This window comes from Diadema antillarum, unplaced genomic scaffold, assembly GCF_040938485.1.
Source record: "Diadema antillarum isolate AM-2024a unplaced genomic scaffold, OU_Dant_1.0 seq00000234_RagTag, whole genome shotgun sequence".
Lineage (NCBI taxonomy): Eukaryota > Metazoa > Echinodermata > Echinoidea > Diadematoida > Diadematidae > Diadema > Diadema antillarum.
The window spans coordinates 162730-180434 of record NW_027271283.1 but is presented as its reverse complement, the minus strand read 5'-3'; the positions used below and the strand labels follow the sequence as shown (position 1 = coordinate 180434).

The 17705-nt window shown below is 38.7% G+C and overlaps 1 protein-coding gene across 1 annotated transcript; it reads left to right on the top strand.

The window, feature by feature from the left end:
* Positions 1-1466: 1466 nt before the first annotated feature.
* LOC139729343 (antiviral innate immune response receptor RIG-I-like) lies at positions 1467-17071 on the top strand. The gene is made up of 12 exons (XM_071640271.1): positions 1467-1503; positions 3141-3331; positions 5776-6009; positions 6855-6950; positions 8460-8622; positions 9166-9261; positions 10474-10643; positions 11595-11736; positions 13167-13406; positions 13990-14154; positions 15194-15348; positions 16616-17071. Exons 1-12 carry the CDS (start codon positions 1467-1469, stop codon positions 17069-17071), a joined length of 2145 nt encoding a protein of 714 aa, XP_071496372.1.
* The last annotated feature ends 634 nt before the right edge of the window (positions 17072-17705 follow it).

Sequence of the window (17705 nt, the reverse complement as noted above, 5' to 3'; positions counted from 1 at the left end):
GCATAGCAAAAGGTTAAAAATACCACTTAGATATTAACATTATGGTCATTCACATTGCCCCTGAATATTCATTTTTTTTTCGTATTTTTTCATTCAAAATCTCCCACATATTCTACCAAAAAGTGAGTACCGGATCGTTGAATTTCAATATAATGCAGCATCCCCGCTCAGGGTTTCACTCCCGGTCCCCCACAAAATCGTACCACCACTTTAAGTTCCTTCCATCCGGCCTGCACAAGCTAATGACTTGATCAAGAAAACATTATCAAATATTGTGAAAACATCAGCTGCTGACAAAAGGCAGTGAAAGGGTGGAAGAGGTCAGTTGATTTATGATGAAGTGGAATCATTGCATCTATAAAGCACTAATATGTTTGTTGATAGTTTGTACAAAATAATGTCCTGTTACTGTTCTATGTATGGTAAGAACAGGGGCCCGTTTCATAAAACTTGTCATCTGTGACAACTGCCACATTTCTATGACAAATTTGCTCTCAGCCAATCAGATGCAAGGATTTCAGTAGCTTGTCACATCTATGACAACTTGTCACTGATGACAAGTTTTATGGAACGGGCCCCAGAAGTAGGTTTTATAGGTAGTATTATACAGCTCAATATCTAGTAGAAGATTTGGTGCAGAGATAAAGAATTTAAACAGCTCCATCTAATTTTTCTGCAATATAAGATATGCAGTGGAATTCAGAGGTGCCACATTCGTTTAATTTCATGACTGTAGATGATAGCGAAATTCACCCAGAAATTGATGGATGAAGTATTACAACATGACAGAGAATTTGCTTGCCCATGCACAAAATCTATACTGGCCCATGTTGAAAACTTGTTGGCCCATGTACATTATTTCCTGCTCCACACAAAAACAAAACGAAAACACAAAACAAAATAAAAGCAAAACAAACGCACAAATATTGGCTCTTGAAAAGCCAAACAAAATATTGTCTTTCTTCGTTTTCTAAGAGGAAGGAAAAAAGCGCTACGTTTGAGATGAATTCTACATTACTATACGTTGCGATGAAAATGGATATGGACGGAAGATATAACGATTATACACAAGAACTTTTTTCCTAAAACACATTTTTTACATATAAATTAATTTGTTTATTTCTTATACTTGTGTTGTTGTTCACAGAAATGTGGAAATCCTTCTATACTGTATATTTTTCTTCAATTTTCAATGGTATTAATTAATCTAAAATGATAGTCTTACATTTTGTAATACTCTTCACCACATAAAGAGGTATATAGCGCTGATGAGGTGTGAGTAGGCAAAAACATTCACTGTTAGGGCAAAAGGGGCTTTTATCTCATGCAAGATACATTTTACGGGCTAATTGATCAGTGTCTTACTTATGCTTACAATACAACTCAAAAAAACTTGCAATAAAGAATTGTTGCATTCCTCTTTCCCTGAAGGTGCTGTTCGTAGTTCCAATGAATTGTTTGTTGCTATGGATCAAGTGCAACTGCAGTCCCTACAACATAATGGTGAGTACATACAAAAAGACATGTCATCCTGTGGAAATTTAAGTTCCTGATTAAAAAGAAAATATGTTTTATGATGTCTGCTCATAATTATGGCTTAACTTCAGTGAAACTAGAATGACAACAGTATGATTTGATTTAGTTGCAGAGTGATATGATCATAAATGAGATGAGCTTTTTATGTTAAATGTCAAGGATATTATGTCTCAGCATCTGCTTGTAGTGAAACCAGCTTGTGCACTTCCCTTACAAAGGACGATTGTTTGCTGTTTAAGAATAGAAGAAAAACGTTTATGTAAGAAGTCTCTTATTACCAGTACGTTTTGACTGACTTGATTCCTTAATCTGAGTCTGTGTAAATGATCTTTACTATCATGTACATATTGCTTGAGGAAGTAATCTCATTTGATTCTCTCTTTTTTTGTGTGCATTTATTCCAATAATGATAGTAGTAGTAGCAGTAGTAATGATAATAATACTATTAATAACATAAACAATATTTTTTTTTATCATTATCATCATCATAATCATTATTATCATAATATGTATCAAATCTATACAGTATGAGAGATATGAGGAAAGAGAAAACTGTGTGAAGCTTTGTAATAAGCCAGTTCGGAGATAGCTCATGTGCACAAGTGGGTACAAATGACCTTTCATTTTTCTCAGCTGGTTAGGCACTTCCCTCGATTCAAAGCGACATAATGCATCAGCTTGCCCAACATAGCAATAAATATGGAACTCGTATTCAAACAAAGAATGAACCTGCGTAGATCAAGTGACGAGATCCATTTCATTGTGCAGTTACGAATGCATTTTGTTGTTATATCTTGAATTATGGTATAATTTGTTTGTTTGTTTGTAAAGCGCACTGAAATTCTTTTCAAGTCTGAAATGCGCTATATAAGAATTTGTTATTATTATTATTATTATTATCATTATCATTAACATTTTTTTTTCTGTCAACGTTGCCAAATACCAGGCTTGCTGTCAGGTGGATGTACTGGCAGGCACCGTTACTAAGGATTACATGAATAATCATTGCCTCACAGATGCTCATCTCGGTGAATTTAAAAACCAACCTGTCTCTCAAAATAAATGAACTTTTTCTGCTCATGCTCAAATTGGAACACCGAACTGCATGGCTTATTATTATTCGTCGTACAGTTCCTCCTTTTTGGGGAAAATGCTGTGGAGTTAAAGAGTTGGTCTCCGCCGGAAAATATGTGATATATGATATATACACATAATTCTGAATCCATCCAGCTTTATGAGAAATTTTGTAGATAAGCAATGTCAGCAGTAAAGCATGCGATTGACTGGCATATACAATGTAATGTAGTTTAGAACGTTAAGGAGACACAAATTATGGTCGTATGTCTCATTAATAAAACAATGAGCATACAATATTTCCCTAAGGCTTGATCCATATACATATGCACACACGCACACACACACGCACACACACACATATATATATATATGTGTGTGTGTATATATATATATATATGATATATATATGTATACACACACATATATATATATATATATATATACATACATATACACACACACGCACACACACACACACGTGTGTGCGTGTGTGTGTGTGTGTACTTATAACATACATATATGTACAGGAGCAGTACAGAAGGAGACTCTGACGTTGGAAGACTACCAAAGGGAGTTAGCGGAGCCCGCCATCAGTGGCCAGAACGCTGTCATTGTTGCCCCCACTGGGTCAGGCAAGACTTACGTTTCTGTGGCCGTGGCTCTAGAGGTCCTCAGGAAGACCAAAGGAGAAGGGAAGATCGTCTTTGTGGTGAATCAGGTTGGTTGCTTAGCAACAGACTCACTTTGTTGTTGTTGGTTTTTTTTCACTATTGGATATTGGTATTGCTAGTATTAGGTATAACCTACGTTCAGTGGACCAGTGTGAGGTGAAGATTAAGCAAAATATAACAGTTTCATGTGTGCAAGTAACTCTGATGATTTATCATGTCATTGTATATATGTTCACTTTCTGATATGAGAGATATTGATAGTGATCATAGTGTTGTAAATTCTTGAAAAAAAAAACTCTCACAGAATCAAAGTGCTCATTTAGCTCCCACTTAGCCGAGTTATAGTCTCGAGTGAGGGCGAGCTAGAGCGAGATTTCACTCGAGTGAACTCGCGTGAAAATTTCTTTCCGCCTAGCAGAATTGTAGTGGCGAGTCATGGCGAGTTGGGACGAGTTGCCTAATAAAGGAGGCACTCGTGATAACTCGGGTAAAACTCTTCATGTAACTCGCGACAACTCGACACGGCTTGGCGTAACTCGGTACAACTGTGTCAATTCTTTAGCACGTTAAAAAATAGCAACTTGTTACACCTCGTGGTACTCGTAATACACTCGCATCACTCGTCACTAGCTCGAGATGAACTCTATGTAACTCGTAATAATTCATCACCTTCCAAGAGTGGAGTACGAGCACTAGAAGGTGTTGCGAGTCAGGATGAGTTGTCCATGGGATACGCGCGAGTTTAGAACGAGTACAGCGACTTACAGCGACTTCGCATGAACCTACCCCGAGATACAGCGAGTTTATTTCATTTTCGAATTAACGAATATCTAATTAGGTATGGGGAATTTGTGTGTTTAGTTGATTTATTTTTAATGAAAACATGTGAGTCATCTCAATATTTGCATGCCCTTTTGCTGTTTCATGAAAAGTGAAAATCAATTACTCCGATTGACAAAAAATCATCATAATATTATATTTCGTGAAATTTACCCATATATCTTAATCAGTTGTCTCATTTTCCAGTGCAAAAGTGAGTAATTTAGTTTTGATTCATCCAGGTACTAGATGAAATCTCTTCATCCGGTGTCTGGACTTTATACTGTTTTAATTCCGTGAATGGGACGTCCGATCCTGGACGGTAAAAGTCGTTGTCGATCAGCTCAGACGAACTGTCGGTGTTATTGTCCGGAGTCAGTCGTGGAGAAATTCTCCGGATGGCAGAGCTGTACACCCAGGAGAGGTTGTGTCGCAGACCACTACCCTTATCAAGGGTGGGGTTCTCGGAGTTGACGTAGAAGGCTTCCCGGACCCCTCTTTAACCAACAGAGGCTCTTTGTCTATAGGATAATTCAATTCAGTTCAAGTCAGTTTGATTTTACTGTCCGTTTCTGGAAATTTGTGTGGTTTACATGGATACATACATCAATACATACATATACAAAACACACCTATAACATACATGTTAGACACACAAGATATATACAGCAATACAATATCAATATCATTCTCAAAAAAACCCATAACATTAAAAGAAATACTAATCTGTATGAGTCAACATTGTGTTAGATGTGATGTGTATACTATAACATGTACGTGCGTGTAAATACGCATCAAATCAATGATAATTATATAGGACAAATGAATGCATGTTTATGTCTAGATAAATGATTGTATATGCATAAAAATCTTGAAGGTTATATAAGCACATCTATTCACATTCACCAGCTATTCACCCACGAAAACGTCAGCATCGTGACAATGAAACATGTCCAGCAGAGCAACGCCGGGGCATAGGTGTCTCAATCGGTGCCTTATGTCAGCGGGCTTTCGGAGAAAATCCAACGAATCCCTTCAGGCTGGCGCGTTCTCTTTCACTTCAAACCGGCTGAGAAAAAAAAACACAATAGCAGAAACTTGCACCCTGAAGAATAAGGTGCCAAAGAAGAAGAAGAAAAAAAAAAGAAAGAAAGAAAAGAAAGTCGTCTACGCCATTTAATGTCAAGAGGAGGATTGCAAGAGAAGTACCTTTGTGAAACTAAGCAGCCTCCTTATAAGCGGTCACATCGAAGACTGGGTACATTGGGCATTGATTCGGCCGTCTTCTCCCACCTGGAGACCTTCAAACACAACTTCCCCTGACAAAAATGTAAGCTAGACAAGGGGCCTGGGTGCCGGTTTGAGAGGGGGTCCGGGAAGCCGTCTTACGTCACTCAACTCCGAGAACCCCACCCTTAATAAGGGTAGGGGACTGCGACACAACCTCTCCTGGGTGAACAGCTCTGTCATCCGGAGAATTTCTCAACGACATCGACCGAGTGTCTACGCCGATCGGCAACGGCGCTTTCCCGCCATCGGGAGTCAGACGAGCTGACGAAGCATCCCAAATCGGACGTGAAAACGTTCTCGAAATTAAACAGTAAGTCCAGATGAAGTAATTTAATTTTGTGCCTTAATCATTAGTGAGAAACTTTATTAATTGATTCTGAAGGTACCTCTTGTGCATCAGAAAAGTACTCTCTTCAAGAAGTATATAGACAAGGTTGCCTACGTCTGTGGTGATCACGGACTCTCCGCCCCCACTCGGCTTCCCCTGGAGGTTCTCTTGGACGAAAACAGTGTGGTGGTGCTGACAGCCCAAATTCTGGTGGACGCGCTGGTCAAAGGTCAAGTCTTCTTAAAGGACATTGACCTCATCATCTTTGACGAGTGTCATGAAACCAAGGTAGGGTGTTTATGATGGGCAGCTGGAGAAGCAGCATTGTCTAGTATGCATGTTGACATCAATCATAAATGAGTTTTTGTGTTGATCAGCACACATTCATTGGCCTGATTTCTTTGCTGGTTATAACATTGTCATGAACTGAGGGCTTTTACTCCCACCAGAATGGGACCAGAATCCTCTTTTTGTATGGAATTATTTTCAAATAACAGTAGAGATTATTAATCGGGCCGGCCAATTGGAAAGCTGGAACTTGGAAGGGAATGACACATCGTCACTTCCTATAATTTGCATAGTGATTGCAGTTGATATTTTGTACATGTAATATGTGTGTGTGTGTGTGTGTGTGTGTGTGAAAACAAGTAGATTTAGCACTTTGATTACTTTCTGATTTGTTTTAGATTTTTTGATTTAAATGATACTTCTTTTTCTTTGTTTGTTTTTATATCTGTTGCAGTCAACTTAAAGGTGATGTCTTATTTCAATTTCTAAGTCATTATACAACCATACATCCACAAAGCTCTGCAATTTTAGCGTACAATGTTTTTATGTGTTACACCCCTCCTCCCAATTATACTATGTATATATATATATATATATATATATATATATATATATATATATAAAGCTACAGTGCCACAATAGATTTGAGTTTTTAGCATCACTTTCCAACCTCTTTACCTACTGTACGTCTTTTTCAGCCAGACCGCAGCGCGCTGAAAATCGCTCAATATGTGTTGTGCCTGCACGTACACTCTGGGCATGTAACCGAACGAGGTTTGTATTACTAAACTTTTCGCGAGCTCCTCATTATGTAATAAGGCGTTACGGTCTTGTTTGTTTTGCAGAAGGATAGCCAATACAACAAGGTGATGAAGAAGTACTTTGAGATGAAGTCGACCTTGCAAGAAAAAGGAGAAAACTTTAACAAGTCCCTTCCTCAAGTGAGTTTCGAATATTTGAAAGTGTGAGATGTAACTTTCTGTGTAAGATATTCATTGGTTGCCATGGTAATGCTACCTTACGTCTTACGTTAGGGACATCCCATGTCAGCACAGGAATAGTTCACATATCCTTGTAGGAAGACTACAGGTGCACATGTCTATACATATTGTGTTTGTGTGCGTCGGTATGTGTGCGCACGTTTTATTCTAACTATATTTTATGCAAGGCTCGGTAGTCAACTTTTTTTTTTTTTTTTACTATAGTGACCCGTTTAGATCATCAAATTTCATATTTTGATTGCCAGACAAAGAAATTTGGTGGTCCGAAAAATGAAGAAAAAAGGAAATTAAATTATGTAGCCCTCATAGAACATCAAGATAACACAACAAACCATGATAAATTGTTATCAAATTGGTAGGTATGAGAAAGTGTTTCAAATACCACGTACACTCTGACTAAAGAAGTATAAAAAAGAAAGAAAAACGTTAAAAATGAACAGATGATTTTATAAACATCAAAATCTAAACCTTGAAAAATATAGGTATGTGTAATGGACGCGTATGATAAAGGGTTTCAGTTACATGTACTGTAACTAAATTCACTTAGTATAGCGTTTTATGCAATATTGAATTGAGACATAAGCATCAATTTTCCAGGGTACATAGTATATTCGTCAACTTATCGTATTCGGCGTAGTGGTGTACCTACTTCTATTGTATTACTTTATATGGAAATAAAATCATTTTGAATTGAATTGAATTGTAGATGGATAAAAATTTGGCGTGAGAAAAAAACTCGTCATAATTTGGCTACGAAGTAGACAGAGTTTAGCCATGAATACTAGTGTCCATTTGGCAACCCTGGTCGCGACAGCCAGCTTTAAGCACACGTATACACACAGACAAACAAGCCACTATACCACTACACAACCACCACACATGCACACAGTTTCCACATATTGTATTATTATACTCCAAACACACACACACACACACACACACACACACACACACACACACAGCTTTGCGCAAACGCATGCACAAGTCACATAATACACACCTAGAGTATAACATAACACCGGAGCAACCACCCCAAACACACAATTCATAGTGCATGGCCGACGACAATTTGTGCAGCTACGTTTCATTTTGCCAGCACAAAATGTCGCCATCGAGGTCAAAATTTTATGGGAACTGCACAAGCAGCACAAATTGTCGCCAGGCGACAATTTGTGCAGGGGCGACAATTTGTGCCGTAACACCCCGTCCCCTTTCTCTGATATAATCATTATGTACAACCTTAACCATATATACGACTACACCATGTGTATGTTTATATACTTTTTTTTTGGCAATTGACAAAGTATGATGATTTGTACTTACATTATTTACAATGTATATCCCATTATGAGAAATATGACAATTAACTAAATTGAATAGAATTGAATTTGGTGTCTACGTGGTAAAATGACCATTTATTCATGATGATGATGACTCCTGATTGCAAAGATCTTGGGAATGACAGCTTCGTTTGGATTGGGACACGCACTCAAGAAGAATGAGGCATTGAGGTACATGATCAACATTTGCGCCAACTTGGATGCAGTCAGAGTGTCCACAGTGAAGAGACACAGGAAGAGTCTGGCTGATGTCGAGAACAAACCGAAAGATGGTGAGCAAGTGACATACGGCAGAAACTCGTGTAATTTAGCCTCAGCATTCAGTTTGTGGTGTTATCCTACACTCACTCAACTCTCACTGTTTGATGAATGCATGTTTGCCTGAAGTAAGAGGCTGCATGTTGTGGGCTCTATGGTGTCTGTGAAGGGAAGATGTAGTGTATAAATTTGTTCCATGTTTGACTTGACTGTAATGAATGGAATAGTAGCAAGCAGACAAAAAGAAAAGAGCGTTACGGATTTCAAAAATTATACTTGTATTCCCATACTGTCTACTAAGCAAATTAGAAGAAGAGGTGATATTATGGTCTCTCATAAATCTCTGACTTGTTTGCTCACGAATCTTCACTTATTTCCCATTTTTAAAAACAAAATCAAGAAGAAGAAGAAGAAGTGGTTCCTTATGGACTTAATATATTACTGACACAAAACAGCACACTTGATTATGTAGGTATCTTAACGAAGAAGCCTTGCTTTGAAGTCTATATCATGCATGTAAGTGTTTCTGTTTGTTCTTTCTTCTGTATTCCATCCAGATTGTCACACTGCCAGAGGACGAGAAAAAGATGCCTTTGGGGAAGAGATCCAAGATATCATGATTAAAATCATAATTTTGATTAACAAGATTCCGGGTTAGTTAAACACATTCTCTGGTATACAAATAATGAATGTTTAAGAGTGCAATGGACAGACAGAATATTTCATGAGGTGAAAGATTAGATGATCCACCTTTCACCGAATTAAATATTCCGTCCATTGCACGAATGAAAAAAAAATCATTTGTTTTATGTCACCTAAAATAGATCCTTGTCATTTGATGTTTTCTGAATTTAGAAAGAATAGAGACTGTGTAAGATCTGAGATTGAGAGAGTGCTCACTGAGCGCTTTACACTTAGAATAGCTCACTGTCGCATACACACTGCAAACACCAGCGTTTTACAAGCGTAGTGCAGTGGCGGATCCAGGGTGCAGCGCACTGGGCGCCCCCCTTATTTTTTTTTTAAATAAAAGAAATAAAAAGAAAAAACGGGGAGGGGTGCGTACGCCCCCCCCCCCCACCTCATTTTGTAAAGGCGCACCCTCTTTACAAAATTCCTGGATCCGCCCCTGGTAGTGTGCCGGGCTTTTGGCGTGCGTGCAGTGGATCAAATCGTATGGATCAAAGATTGCACGGTAAATGGAGCCGCGCTGCATGAATGATGACCCAACGATAAAATGAGACCATGGAGATGAGACGAATGATCAATAGCAAATAACCCATCAAATGACAAGGATCTATCTGGGTGTTAACTCATGTGCATGAAGCAATCATTCGAAGTCTTGCGAAAATATAGAAAGAAATCAGTAATTACTACCAGAAAATAGACGAAAATCTACATAGAATGTATTATGCCCCAAGTGGGGAAACGTGCCCACTTACACAAGTATGATAGGCCCTATTCTATCACACTCTAGTGATAATACCTGCCTGGTTTGGTGAAAATGTGACCATGCCTTTTCAAGAACAAGATGAAAATGTAAAATTGGGCCCTAATTTGCTCCCCCAAGTTTGCTTTATTCTTAGGTAAAATAGTCTTCAAGAACGCGTGGAAGGCGAACTTGCTGCATGTGCTCATTGTGAGCACTGGACCCCTGGGGGTGTTTCATAAAGCTGTTCGTAAACTTACGAACAGCTTACGAGCGACTGGTGATCAGTCCTTGTGCTGAATTATGGAAATTCTGATAGGTATAGCACATCAGAACTGATCACCAGTCGCTCGTAAGTTGTTCGTAACTTTTCGTAACTTTACGAACAGCTTTATGAAACAGGGCCCCTGTCGTGTTTGTACAATTCTGACTTCAGGGTGTGAACTCCTCAGTAGCACCCGGAGCGCCCTCTCCGAACTGCTGAGCAGCTCCCACTCCTGTGAGAAATTTAACCACAAGCTGTGCAGACTGAACGTACAGATCTCAGAGCAACAAGACTGCAGACTGCGCCACCGCAAACTAAAAACTTACACAGAGTATCTCAAGGTATGTTCCATTGATCGTTCTGAAATCGCAAGTATTTCTTTATGCTTCCACATACCAAGTAATATCTTGTTTTTTGTTTGTTTTTTATTGTTCCACATTTCAACATATAGATAAACCATAAACATAACAATACAAAAGCATGGATGGATTGTCAAGTACAGCATTTAAGACAATTTAACATGTGAAATATGAGGAATCTACATAGAAGCATTGCTTGTAGGGTGTAGATTCCCAGATGCGGATGTGAAGTTAATTCTCGATATTTACAAGTGAAAGGAATGACAATATGTGAATTCGGCAAATATAAACGTCGAATAATAATAAAAAAAGACAAAGAAAAAACAAAGAAAACAATATCCGCGTCACAAAACTTCTGGAGAGTTGCGTGATCATCCGAGCGAGGTACAAGTCAGATACAGTGTACAATAGCAGAAATACAACATGCATAGAGAACGTCCAGGAGATACTAAGAAATCGCGAGCGAGGCATAATGTCACATAATCGATAATGACAGAAATACGAAGTATGAACAGAGAATATCGAGGAGGATTGAAGAATAGCTAGAAGTATGAATTCAGAAACACTATATCTTAACATCGGTGACTAAACAACCCCATGACAGGCCCATACCATGTATTCTTAAAGTTAATTGTATCTGAGAATTGTGAAACAAAATAACGTGTTTGCCTCATGCCTTAATTTGTGGAGAATTTCATGTTATAATGCTGAGTTGAAGTCATCCCATGCACTGCAATAAAAAAAAAATACCAATATTCCATTTAGGACTATCACATAAAGTGTGCCTCACACACATGACACCATCTACCAATCGGTCATTTTACTAATGAAGAACCAGCTTTTAAATAATAAATCTTTGGCTAGAATCTGCTTATTTTCATATGAGAAGAATTAATATAAATTGAATTTGCACTTGTTATATCCCACTGGCAGGAGTACAGCACTGCTCTGTCCATACACGAAACGGCGCGAACCATAGACGCTCTACTATACCTTCAGAACTTCATCAAAAATGAGGAGGAAAAGGGGTCCGATCGGACCAGTGCTGACTGCGAGCTAATCGGGCTATTCAGGGGTCAGCTTTTCTATGATGTCTTCTTAGGGTATATTATCATTTCAGTTGAATTAAAGTGGATGAAAGGAGACTTTTTTTACATAAGTAGACTTTTTTACATAAGTCCTCCTAAGACTTTTTTACATAAGTCCTCCTAAGTATGTCCCTGTCTGTGTTCTAAATATAACGATGTGTTTTTCTCTTTCTCCTGCATTCTTACCAACATAACTACGTGTAAAAAATGTTTTGCATTACATTCAACCCAGCTTGTATTTTATTACTTATTTTACATTATGAAATCTAGATTGCTTGCGTCCACGATGGCACATGCTGTAGTTCCCTCTTTTTTCTCCTTTTTTCCTCTTTTTTTCCCTTTCCTTTTCTCTCTTTTTCTCTTCCCAGTCATTTTGATGTCAGTTGACATCGGTTCGTTTATTGTGTTTTTTTGTATTGATGTTTTGTGTATTTTCTGAGGGTCCCATATCGTACAAGCTCTGCTTCTTAGTGGGACCCTCCACTTCCATCCTCATCCTTAGTTGACTTGTATTATACGCTTTATGTATTTAACAAAGATGTAATCGCATCTACTTTTCATTTTCATAATTTTCTTATGTACCTTTTCAAATTTTGTTCTGTATCACAAAATCCCGTGTATATGCAATGTACATAATTTCTTTGTTCATTTTGATGGAGGTGAAAATAAAGTTGAAAGTTGAAAGTTGACTGCATTGTTTTAAATTACTTAGGAATAGATTTAATGATATTTTGATTTGCTTTGTTTCATGTAGCTTGATGTGAATGGATTTTTAGTCACATCTAATGGGAATATTATCAAGACAATAGTGAAGTGCATCAAATTAATGGCAAGTCAATACTGAAACGTATTTCATGATCAGTGAAATACGTGGAATGGAATGTGTTGTTTGTTTGTTGTTTGTTTGTTTGTTTTTCAAAGCTTTAATCATTGTCATCCACAGAGCTATTAGTAGGTGACATTATATATTATGTAACATATCATTATACATGGTCACATTATATTGGTCACACAAAACATAATTATTTCATTTTATCCATCATTATTGTACATTTCTCAAATTCAATACTGACTTATACTGGACATGTCCTTGTGTTATGAATTATTCTAGCATGTTGGATGATGGAAGTTTAATATTAAGTATGATTGTGAGATTCGTGAATGGCTCGAGACAAGACATTCGAGAATGTCTTATTCAAACATGACGACATAATATTCAACATGCATGCCTTATTAGGTCACAATGTCATGTAGTCCACCATGCCTTTTGAAAGTTAATATCAAAGTGAACATCAGAAATGTAAAGAACTTTCTTTATCAATCTCTGTTGTGTCTTTCCTTGTGGACATTCAGTGAAGAAAGTAATCCCCTGACGCTAAAGGTGTCATATAAAGTTTCTCTGTTGCCTTTCTTACAGAGAGAGAAGTGAAGCTTGAGGAACTCAGCAAGAATCCATACAGCAAGAACCCTGGTCTGGTAAAGCTTCAGGAGCTCATAGAAGGAGCTTGTCACTCCCTGGAGGGAGGCCTGGCCAACTTCCGTGGGATCCTCTTCACTCAGACCATTGCCTCCACCAAGGCACTCAAGTCGTGGATCATGGACACTCCAGGGTTGCAGGAATTCAATGCCGAGGAATTGGTTGGCTCCAGAAACCCAGGTGGGGAAATGATAGTTGTATGATGTGCCAGTGTGATTAGGAGTGAGCTGGCAAAATTGATAGTTTGTCTGCTTTTTAATCATGCAGTTTGTATTATGTTCTTGTTCTGTTCTTGTTCTTATTATTCTGTTCTTATTCCTGTTCTCTGATTGGTCTATACATAGCATCATGTGATCAAACAAACGTCGTTACGTTGAAGACAAAATGCCGATTGAGAAAAATGTGCCATATCGTGACGTAATATTCATGGAATCTTTGTGGCATAGTCAACTGCATGAGAAGCTGCAGGGCAGAAGCGGATCTAGGGGGGGGGGGTGGGGGGGGGGTGGGGGGGGGGGGTTGCAACCCTCCCCCCCCCCAAAAAAAAAAAAAAACAAAACAAAACAACAAAAAAAACCCGGGGACCATCTCCCTCGCATGCCGCCCCAACCCCCCAACCCCTTTATAAAAAGCTAGATCCGCCCCTGCAGGGGCGCACCAGTTATTGACTGTGAGCTTCACATCTGCTGTGAATTTGCTCTTTAGCTCTTAGCGGGGGAACTGAGAAGTTACAGAAATCCTCACACTGTCCCATTTCCAACAGGAATGAGTTTGCGGCACCAAAGGGATATCCTTAACAAGTTCCGCGACGGGGAACACAAGCTGCTCATTGCAACATTTGTGCAGCAAGGCATCGACGTGCCAGCCTGCAACTTTGTGTTCCGCTACAACTACATCTGTGACGGTGAAGGATGCCTTCAGGCCAGAGGTATGAACAAAGATCAAAGTTAACCCGTCGAGTTCTGGGGGATTTCCCCGGGGGAATTTTTGCTTTGCCCGGGAAAAATTGTCAACATTGAATTGGCACCTTTCAATTTCACTGTGTATCTTATATTGGGAAAAAAATAGATGGAGCTGGTTAAAGTCATTAAATCTGCACAAAATTAGAGAGAAAATTTTCAAAGTGTTGCCAATTTGATAGAGAGAGAGAGAGAGAGAGAGAGAGGAATTTTAGTCTTTGAGAATGCATAACAATTTTAAGATTTGGTTATAAAGTCAGCAATTAAGAGGCTATTGAAAATTCTGCAACCAAGATAAATAATCATTATAAGTAACAAAGGGCTCGAAAGCGAGTGAACATTTTATTCCACTTGAGACTGATGTAAGAATGAATAGTAAAAATGATAATGCAAAGATACAGCACCAAACCTCAGAAATGTAGAGTCTGACTCTGGATTAAAGGGAATTCCTCCCCACATTTTGGTCACTTTAGTAAAAAGAGTTTTAAAAAAGTCATTTCCTTACAACAATTCTGGGGTCTGTTTATCAGAAATCTTTTAAGAGCTTTCTCGTCCATGATTCAGCAGCTAGCTGACCTAGTTCATATATTTGTGTTCCCCTTCAACAGCTGAGGTCCACATACCCAAACAGTGTGGTGGTCATGCATTTTTCTTTGTTGGTCATCTTCTGTGAGAATCACCCCTTTCCCCCCCCCCCCCCACCCACGGCGTTGTGCCCCTGGGGGCCCCCAAGTGAGGAATGGGTCCATTTGCATAGATACATACTTTATCACCCTAACGATGATACCCGCCAAGTTTGGTGACAATCTGATCAGCGTTTTCAAGAAGTTCTTTCTAGGTTTTTGTAATAAAGGCTGGAAACACAACATCCTCTGAGATCCCGATACATAATTTTGCATCCTTATATTGATATGCTTACATTTGTGTGGGTTGTAGAGCACCTAGAAACATGATAATTTTTATCATTAACATCATCATTATTACCACCATTATCATCAATGTCCCCAGGACGCACCCGGGCCCCAGGAGGCCGGTTTGAGCTGGTGGTCCACCAAGAGAGAGGTCTGGAGAAGAAGGACCAACTTGGTAAACAGCAGGAGAAAGTGATGAGGGAAGCTACGGAGGAACTCAGTGAACTCCCGGAGGAGATGCTCAAGCAGAAGGTAAGAAGAATTTGTTGCTGTCTCCAAAGACTTCACGTACATCAGGTATATTTTAGTTTAATTTTTGCAGTGCAGTTATGGTATGCCTACAGTAGCTTTGTTAGTTGGCATTTTTATGATTACTAGTACCGTATGTCCCCCCCAAAAAATACAACGGGACCCTCTGCAATGATATCTTTGAAAATAGTGAATCCATCTAAATACAAATTCTGGGTATGATAACTCACTGCCCACATCTAACAGAAAACCCCATTCGATTTGCTTCAGTAATCAAAGAGAAATGACGAATTTTGTGGAGGATGTCAGGAATCTCTTCCCTCCAAGTTCTGTCTATTGTATTCACACACAAGAGCATCGAAGTGCTAAAATTGGATCACAAGAATCAGACTCATGACATGCTTTACAACAATCTACATTTCTCTGTGACCGCTTAACCAAATTGAATGAGGTTTTCTGTAAGATGTGGGCAATGAGTTATAGTTTCATACCCTGAATTTGTATTTAGATTGATTCACTTAATAGAGCTAACATGTTATATTTTAAGACCCTAAAGTAGCATTTAGACAGGCCAATGTTTGGGTGTTATCAATTCGAAAATCTGATTGTAATTTTTTTGGGACATACTGTACTACAGAGTCACCTAGCCAGTAAGTGCATCTCTTCTTCAGTCCTTTGTGTGCCAATGAGTCAAATATGCACAAATCCACACACAAACCAATGGACAAGAAATTGATATGGCATGCCGAGGATTAACATGGTATTTTGGAAGTATCTTGTTTGTTTGTTTTTTTTTTTGCTAGAAGAAAAAGGATCATTTTGAATTGATGTAATTGCAAGGTGTTTATAAATATGGTAAAAGGCTTGTAGAAAGACTAGCACAGAGCATGACGAACAAACACATCAAGGACTATATAGGGTTGATTGGACAAAGTTTTTGGCCATTGTACCATGTACATTAAAATTCGCCTGGTCTTTGTCATATTCCAAGTACCATCCTCACAAAATTTACACACAACACTGATGCTGAGCATACTGGTGTTATATGTCCGGCAATTTATGATGTATAGGATCATAAACAATTTCATGGCAGAATTTTCGTCCGTTTATAAGCAGGATGTGTATGTGAGTAGATGAGAAATGAAGGGTGATTATTTTGTGAGACTTATTGATCCCTGTGAGACATACAGACAATATATAGGGAGTTGTTATGGTATGGAAAAGTTGACTAGTGAGTACTAAAGGTAGCTGTCTCATCTCTTTCTGTCAGATAACAGTCATCCAAGGAAGGCACTTGGGACGAAAATCATTGGCCCATGAACATGTTGAATTGAACCATGAGTTCCGGTGCCAGAAGTGTCGGGTTCTTGTCTGTCGGTCAAGTGACATCAGGGTGATACCGGGAGGTCACCACGTCATTATAGCCCCTGATTTTCTCGAGAAGAAAGTGGTCAGAGTTTCCACTGACCGCCACTCGCCCGAGAAGAGGGAATGGGCGAGCGTGAGGAAGAGTGAGCACGAACTAGCATGCAAGGATTGTCACATCAAGTGGGGTATAGTTCTGAAATTCAGAGAAGCTTACATCCTTGCCATCTCGGTGAAGTATTTCCTTGTAATAGACAATGACGCCAAGTCCAAGCACTACCAAAAGTGGAGTTCACTGCCTTTCACCTTCGAGGAGGCATCACTTGAAGAGGTTGCCCACCCAGAAGAGAATATCTCGTAGTGTGTTACCCCCCCCCCCCCCCCCATTTTTTTTGCATAATAATTCTAATTATGGAGAGGGTGTACATCCCATCTCTTTGACTCCTTTCGATAGAAACAGAGAACGGAAATATTGTACAGTGCAACACACCAATCTCTACGGCACCTCACTGTTGGTGGTGCGATATACCACCAGCCAGTCTCTCAGGGACTTTTAAGTCTGTCTCATTCTTTCCTTCCATTCCTTTTAAAATCATGTTTTTAAAAGTTATATTTGTATTATTTGCATGCAATCTTGAACTTGTTGATTGCCATGTTTCAATTTATATACATGAAATATCATTCCTGTCATGTCCATGCATACTTTTGTATAATTATGTACATCTGTGCAATTCGACCTTTGGTCGCCAGTCAGATTTTGATAAAGACCTTTACAATTCTTTGCATCAGAAAAGGAATTCTTACAAATCATCATCCACTTCATTAAAAAAGAAAGTTCTTCAGAACTCTCCACAAGAACAAATTTTGGCACAAATACAAGTACAATTCATGCAAAGTGTCTATCGTATTGTACACATTATTTTAACACCAAACACTTAATTAGTAATTTAATATTCAGGTCTTTCATTGAAAATGAATGAGAGGATTCGGTAGAT

Excerpts from the sequence above, each read along its gene's own strand:
- LOC139729343 (XM_071640271.1), top strand. The coding sequence starts at position 1,467 with ATGGATCAAGTGCAACTGCAGTCCCTACAACATAATG. Across the intron at positions 6,010-6,854 it reads ACGAGTGTCATGAAACCAAG|AAGGATAGCCAATACAACAA; the intron begins GTAGGGTGTTTA and ends TTTGTTTTGCAG. Across the intron at positions 15,349-16,615 it reads AGGAGATGCTCAAGCAGAAG|ATAACAGTCATCCAAGGAAG; the intron begins GTAAGAAGAATT and ends TCTTTCTGTCAG.